This window comes from Lycium ferocissimum, chromosome 2 (assembly GCF_029784015.1).
Source record: "Lycium ferocissimum isolate CSIRO_LF1 chromosome 2, AGI_CSIRO_Lferr_CH_V1, whole genome shotgun sequence".
NCBI lineage: Eukaryota > Viridiplantae > Streptophyta > Magnoliopsida > Solanales > Solanaceae > Lycium > Lycium ferocissimum.
Window position 1 is genome coordinate 25,665,293 of NC_081343.1, and position 7,777 is coordinate 25,673,069.

A 7,777-nucleotide genomic window follows, 5' to 3' on the forward strand; every position below is an offset into this window, starting at 1 on the left:
CATGTGGCTCAAGTGAATTTGGTGCCGCCTCGCAAAGAGTTCGTAGTCCAAGTTGCTGCCGCACACGACATTACAAGATCAAGGAGATGCTACACTCCCAAAGACCTAGCCCAAGGGGCACCTCGAAGGGAGGGAAATCAGAAAAGGGCTATCACCGAAGGTGAAGCTGAAGATTTCTGGCGCCGAATGCAGCCGAAAGAATACTCCATTGTGGAACACCTAAAGAAAACACCAGCTCAAATTTCGGTGTTGGCATTTTTATAAAGATCACCCCAGCATCGTTTGGCTTTAATGAAGGTGTTGGAGGAAGCTCACGTCCCAGCTGGAACAAGCAGTGAAAACCTGGCCGAATTGATCGCTCATTTATGTAGGAACATCAAATTGTCTTCATAAAGAAAAAGTTGCCCAAAGAAGGCTAGATCACAACAAAGTGCTGCACATCACTATTATGTGCCGCAACAAAGTGGTAACCCGAGTTTTAATTGACAACGGCGCGGGACTTAATATTTATCTCGAATATACTTTGGTTTAGCTGAGGTACGACCTAGGGAAAGTGCATCAGAGCCATACCAACATAAAAGCATTCGACGGAGGACGTTGTGATGCCACTGGGGCGGTTGACTTGGACATTCAAATAGGTCCAGCTGAATTCACCACTGAATTCCAAGTCATGAAAATATAATTTGCTTCTGGGAAGGCCATGGATCCACATGGCAGGGGCAGTACCATTCTCGCTCCATCAATTTTTAAAATTTGTCTAGAAAGAAGAAGAAGTGGTGATCCATGGAGAAGGTAGCATGCACAATTACCCAGATAATTCTGTACCCATCATTGAAGCTGCCCCTAAGGGAACGGATTTCCATAGCATGGAATTAGTGGGAGCTTTCCACAAGATAGACTCCCTAAAAGTTTCTATTTTGGCAGTTTACAAAATGATTGCTTCTACTATGCTCCTAAACGGGTTTGAACCCGGGAAAGGTCTGGGAAAGAATCTGCATGGCATCACCGAGCCAATTCCCATTCTCCAAGACAATTTTCGCTTTGGACTTGGTTACGTCCCAGCAGAAGAAGAGATACCTACCAAGAAAAGGCGAGAAGTTGCGGATCTCCGCAAGCCCATTCCGGATCTGTACCAGTCATTTCCCCATCAAATGCCTATGCCTGGAGATGCTGACATTGAAGAAGGGATAGAGATGCTATTCCAAGAAGAAGATTGCTCCATGATTTTGGAGGAATGTGCTGAAGCGCCCACCATCAGAAAGGCAGAACCGGGCGAGCAGCTGTCCAACTGGACCTCTACCCCGCTACTGGCTCTTCGGTAGAGAAAGATGAATTTATTTTAAAAAAAAATAGGGTGAATCGGTCGAGGCCCGATTTCTCCCCCTTTTATCACTTACGTACCTCGTAATGTTTTCGAAAATGGAAATGGCTTGATGTGGATCCAAGCCAGGACCACAGTTTGTACTTCTGATTAATTTAAATCAATGAAAGCCTCGGTTTATCAAAACTATTTTATTTACTTATTTTTTGCATGCATGTTTTATACTAACATATTTTGCCTTGAATTTTAGTAATAAAAACAATAAAACAACCTTAAATGTCATGACATGTTGCGAAATGAATGAGTCGGGCAATATAGAGGAAGAAGAGTACGAGGAATACGATAAGACCACAATGCTACCCGAGGGTCTCGTGGAAGAAGTAGAACAATTAGAGAATGAGCATAAACCAAATATGGACGAAACAGAAGCCATAAATCTAGGTGATGAAGAGAATGTCAAAGAGACAAGGATAAGTGCACACCTAGAGACGCCTTTAAAAGAAGAATTGATAAATCTATTGAAGGAGTACGTGGATATCTTTACATAGTCATACGCCGACATGCCAGGACTAAGTACCAGCGTGATATCCCACAGGTTACCCATCAATGTAGGTTTTGCTCCAGTAAAATAGAAAACCCGACAATTCAAATCGGATCTTAGTATCCGAATCAAAGATGAGGTGAAAAAACATATTAAATCGAGAGTGGTAGAAGTGACTTCATTGCCCACATGGCTAGCCAACATAGTTCCGGTACCCAAAAAAGGATGGCAAGATAAGAATATGTGTGGATTACCAAGATCTTAACAAAGCTAGCCCAAAGGATAATTTTCCACTCCCGAACATCCACATACTCATAGATAACTATGCCAAGCACGAGCTGTAATCATTTATGGATTGTTTTGCCGGCTACCACCAGATCTTAATGGATAGAGAGGAGGCCGAGAAAATAGCCTTCATCACTCCGTGGGGAGTGTACCATTACAGGGTAATGCCCTTTGGCCTCAAGAATGCCGGCGTAACATACATGAGAGGGATGACTACCATTTTCCACGAAATGATCCATAGAGAAATTGAAGTTTACGTGGATAATGCCATTATCAAGTCAAGGGAAAATTCGGAGCGTACTAATCATTTGAGGAAATTCTTCGATAGGCTCCGAAAGTTCAACTTGAAATTGAACCCGGCTAAATGTGCATTCGGAGTACCGACCGAAAAATTACTGGGGTTCATAGTCAGCCGAAGGGGCATAGAGCTAGACCCAACAAAGATCAAAGCAATCCAAGAATTACCTCCTCCCAAAACCAAGAAAGAAGTCATGAGTTTCCTGGGAAGGTTAAATTACATTGGACGATTCATAGCTCAATCCACCATCATTGTGGAGCCCATCCTCAAGCTTTTAAAGAAAGACGCTCCCACACAATGGATAGAAGAATTCCAAGAGGCATTTGATACTATCAAGAGATACCTATCCAATCCACCAGTCCTGGTACCTCGAAGGCCTGGGAGCCCGTTGCTGCTATATTTAGTTGTTGCAAAGAATGCCTTTGGGTGTGTGTTAGGATAACACGATGAAGCAAGGAAGAAGGAGCACACCATTTACTACCTAAGCAAGAAATTCACAGCCTGTGAGGCAAGATATACATTGGTAGAGAAAACCTGATGTGCCTTAACCTGGGTGGCCCAGAAATTGAGGCATTATTTGTCCTCATACACCACTCGCCTTATATCCAAGATGGATCCACTAAGGTACAAATTCCGCCAGCCTATGCCTGTCGAAAATTTGGCAAAATGGCAAATGTTGTTAAGTGAATTCGACATCATATACGTAACTCAAAAGGCTGTAAAAGGACAAGCTTTTGCTGACCTATTAGCTACAAGTCCGGTGGAAGAAGAACTCGAACCCCTTCACACTCATTTCCAAGACGAAGGGGTGTTGGCCATAGAAAAAGAAGCAACAGAATCTTACACTGGCTGGAGATTGTTCTTCGACGGAGCGGTGAATTACAAAGGTTCCGGAATCGGAGCGGTTCTGATATCAGAAAATGGGCAACACTACCCCATGGCCGCAAAGCTCAAATTTCGTTGTACTAATAACATGGCAGAATACGAGGCCTACATCCTAGGCTTCAGAATGGCACTTGGCATAAGCATCAATGAGTTATTGGTCATTGGAGACTCCGACCTACTGATTCATCAAGTACAAGGCGAATGGGCCACTAAGAATGAAAAGATCTTGCCATATGTAAACTTGGCACAAAGATTATGCAAGAAATTCAGAAAGATCGAATTCTCGCATACGCCGAGAGCTCAGAATGAATTTACTGATGCGTTGGCCACAATAGCATTAATGATCCAACATTCTGAAAGCATTCATATTGACCCGCTAAGGAATAAGCTTAAAAGAAGAGCACGATCACTATTGCCACGTGGAGGCTGAGCCGGATGGCAAGCCATGGTACAATGACATCAAAATATACTTGGAAAGATGGGAATATTCCGAATGCATCACAAGTGGACGAAAGAAGACCATCAGAAGAATGGAAAATGGCTTATTTCTGAACAATGAAGTATTATACAAATAAGCACCAGATTTGGGATTTCTACGATGCGTAGACGCCGGTGAGGCCACCCGATTGCTGGAAGAAGTACACACAGGGACTTGTGGACCCCACATGAACGGATATTTACTAGCCAAAAAGATTCTCAGAGCCGAATATTATTGGATGACTATGGAGAGTGACTATTGCAAATATGTGCAAAAATGCCATCAATGCCAGATCCACGATGATTTAATTAGAGTACCACCAAGTGAGCTTAACGCTATGAGCTCACCATGGCCCTTCGTTGCTTGGGGCATGGATGTCATCGGACCCATTGAACCCGCAGCCTCAAATGGCCACCGATTCATTTTAGTTGCCATTGAATACTTCACCAAATGGGTGGAAGCAACGTCACACAAGTCGGTGACAAATAAAGTGGTAGCTGACTTCGTGCGAAGCAACATCATATGTCGGTTTGGTATGCCTGAGTCCATCATAACTGATAATGGAGCAAATCTGAATAACCATCTGATGAAGGATATTTGTGAGCAATTCAAGATCACTCATCGGAACTCAACAACCTACCGGCCACAAATGAATGGAGCCGTAGAAGGAGCCAACAAGAATATCAAGAGGATATTGAGGAAAATGACTGATAATTACAAAGGTTGGCATGAGCAGTTGCCTTATGCTTTACTGGGATACCATACTATAGCCAGAACTTCAACAGAAGCAACTTGATAATTGTTAGTCTACAGTACTGAAGCAGTCATACCTGCCAAAGTTGAGACACCTTCTTTGAGAATTATTCAAGAAGCTGAGCTGGATAATGCTGAATGGGTCCGAGCTCGATACGAGCAGATGGCTTTAATCGACGAGAAAAGAATGGTTGCCGTATGCCACGATCAACTATACCGCCAAAGTATGGCAAGACCCTTCAACAAACGAGTCAGGGTTCGACTCTTTCAAATCGAGCAACTGGTGCTCAAAAAGATTTTCCCACATCAAGATGAATACAAAGGGAAATTCGCTCCCAACTGGGAAGGTCCTTACATGGTCCGCAAAGTACTCTTCGGAAAAGCAGTAGTATTGGCAGAAATGGACGGACAAGAGTGGCCGAAGCCAATCAACTCAGACGCAATCAAGCGCTACTATGCATAAAGACGAGTTTCTCAGTTTGTAATAGTACCTTTTGCTTGTAATCGTTATGTTATTTTCTTGTATTAGATATTTCCTTTTGCTTATAATCGTTTTGTAATAGATGGAAAAAATAAATCAACTTTTGTATTATGAACTACGCAATGACTTGACTTCCCCACAGTGGGATACGTAGGCAGTTCATTTGGGACCCTGTCGCATTATTAGTAAAATCCAAAAGCTCATTTACTTTTATTCCAAACTACGTTCGACCTGTTTCTTGCTGCGACAGGATACCTCGACGCTCTTTGAGCTTGGCCGCACCAAAAGAAAAACCAAAGAAACCCTAGGAAGACTCAGAGATTGAGATGCTGCAAGGAACATCAAGATTGCTGTACTCCTAACTGGAGCAAATTTTTTGAGAAGATCTCAAAAATTCATGCCGACAGCACATTACCAAGAGTCAGTCGACCTAGAGTTTCAAACTGGGGAAGAAATTTTGAGAAAGATCTCAAAATTTCTCGCATATAAAATGGGGCAGAAATTTTGAGGGGACCTTAAAAGTTCCTTGATAAAGAAGATTCAATGAGTGTTCGCTGGCTAAGATTTAAATTGTGGCAGAATTTTTGAGAAAAGGTCTCAAAAATTCCGCATAAGAAAGCGAAGACCCCGTCTCCGAAAAGGGGATTCCCCTCGTTCAAAAACACATGTCATGACATTTAACCCTTATAAATCTAAAATAGCGCATTTATTTTCCCATAAATAGGCATCAATACATTTTTCGCAAAAAAAAGATTTTTTTTTTTCACATAATAAAATTCATCTTTCGATACCAAGGCTGAAGGGCCCCAGATCCAGAAAATCGAAGATGCAATGGCGCCGGCAACACGATCAACTTAAAATAGGAAAAAACTAACTTATTTCTGATGCAGGTCTCTAGGACGTCGGGGGGACGATCCCTTTTTCTAACTTTTTTCATGTGTAGGGAATGGTTTGCCAAAAGAAGGCCTAGATAGCTGCAGAGATCAGAGCATGAGACAGATAAAATATTTAAAACGCCAAAAGGGCGAATATTTGGCCACGAGGGCTATAAAGGATGAAAAACGCCAAAAGGGCGAATATTTGGCCACAAGGGCTATAAAAGGACGAAAATGCCAGAAGGGCGAATACCCAGCCATGAGGGCTATGAAAGGATGAAAAATGCCACGAGGGAAAAATATCAAGCAACAAGGGCTACAAAATGACTGAAATTGCCACAAAGGCAAACATTTGGCCAAAAGGGTCGCAACAAGAACGAACGACACATCTGACCACGAGGGTCACAGCCGACATAAAGAACGAAAGAAAGACGATCTAGCCGAAGGGGCTATATCTATAGTTACATTTTCATGCTGCCGTGAGGGCTATTGCACATTTATCTTCCTGCTGCTGTGAGGGCCATTGCACGTTTATCTTCCTGCTGCCAAGAGGGCCATTGCATTCATACAAACATGCCGAGAGGGCCATTCATACAAACATGTCGAGAAGGTCATTCATAAAAACATGCCGAGAGGGCCATTCATACAAACATACCGAGAAGGCCATTCATACAAACATGCCAAGAGGGCCATTCATATAAAAATGCCGAGAGGGCCATTCATACAAACATGCCGAAACGGCCATTCATACAAACATGCCGAGAGGGCAATTCATTCAAATTGCTGAAAAAAGGCCATGCATATAGGCCATCGGATGTAATCAAGACAACAAAGTGATGTAAAACTGGTCGAGAGACCGCAATATTCGCTCAAAAAAGACAAAGCGATCTAAAACTGGTCAAGAGACCACAATATTCGCTAAAAAAAACAAGACGATGTAAATCTGGTCAGATGACTACAGTGTTCGTCACCAAATATCAACGTTACGCAGCAGATGGAATTTGTATCCGCCAGACAAAGCAGGTTGATCAAATCAAATCCAGACAGATTGTGGAGCAAACGTGGAACTTTTTCTTACAAAGCTGGTCGAGATAGGGTGCCCATAAGAGTCAAGCTCTCTGGCTAGGACTTGGAAGATCACTTCTCCTCGCTCAGCCACACAAGAACATTTATTTGCTTATATGCTTGCTTGTTCTTTTTCTTTTATTCTGCAACCGGTCGGAAATACAACGACACACACAAAGGCATTCTCGCATAAAGGATATTCTTTTCCTCCGATCGAGTCGAACTACAAGTGACTTGATTTCCAAAAACAGGGATATGTAGGCGGACTCAATGCCAGAGAGTCAGTCACACTCCAACAAATCACTCTGGACTTCCCAGTTTGATAGCAGGGAAATCCGAGATTTACTTAAATTTGCATTTAGAAGTCATAATTGAGTCAAACTATAAATGGCCTGAATTCTCATGAAACCTGATATATGTTGAAAACCTAGAAGCCAGGGTCCGGCCACATATTTGAAAATTGCATAAAATGAGAGGTAGTATGAGTTGGGTCAGTAAAAAATCAGGGTTAGTCAAATTTCGTTGCTCAAGGATGGCCTTACCATCCCCGAATACTGAAGGAGCAGTTGTTGACACCTAATTTTTGACCTCCCATTATTTATTTTGATTACCCAGAGTCCTTGAATATTAAGCGGAGTGAAATATGTATTTTTAGAAGTCAAAATGATTTTATAAAAAATTATTTAGATAATATTTTACCACTCTTATTTGGTAAAACAATTTCTATAATGTTATAGATCATTTGGAAATTAATTTGCAACAATTATGATACATTTGTCAAATATTAATCAAAAA

The 7,777-nt window shown here is 42.0% G+C and overlaps 1 protein-coding gene across 1 annotated transcript; it reads left to right on the forward strand.

The window, feature by feature from the left end:
* The first annotated feature begins 4,052 nt into the window (after positions 1-4,052).
* LOC132047468 (uncharacterized) lies at positions 4,053-5,024 on the forward strand. Its single transcript, XM_059438510.1, has 2 exons — positions 4,053-4,530; positions 4,633-5,024. The coding sequence occupies exons 1-2, from the start codon at positions 4,053-4,055 to the stop codon at positions 5,022-5,024; spliced, it is 870 nt and encodes a 289-aa protein (XP_059294493.1).
* Positions 5,025-7,777: the final 2,753 nt, after the last annotated feature.

Excerpts from the sequence above, each read along its gene's own strand:
- LOC132047468 (XM_059438510.1), top strand. The coding sequence starts at position 4,053 with ATGGAGAGTGACTATTGCAAATATGTGCAAAAATGCCATCAATGCCAG. Across the intron at positions 4,531-4,632 it reads AATGACTGATAATTACAAAG|TCATACCTGCCAAAGTTGAG; the intron begins GTTGGCATGAGC and ends GTACTGAAGCAG.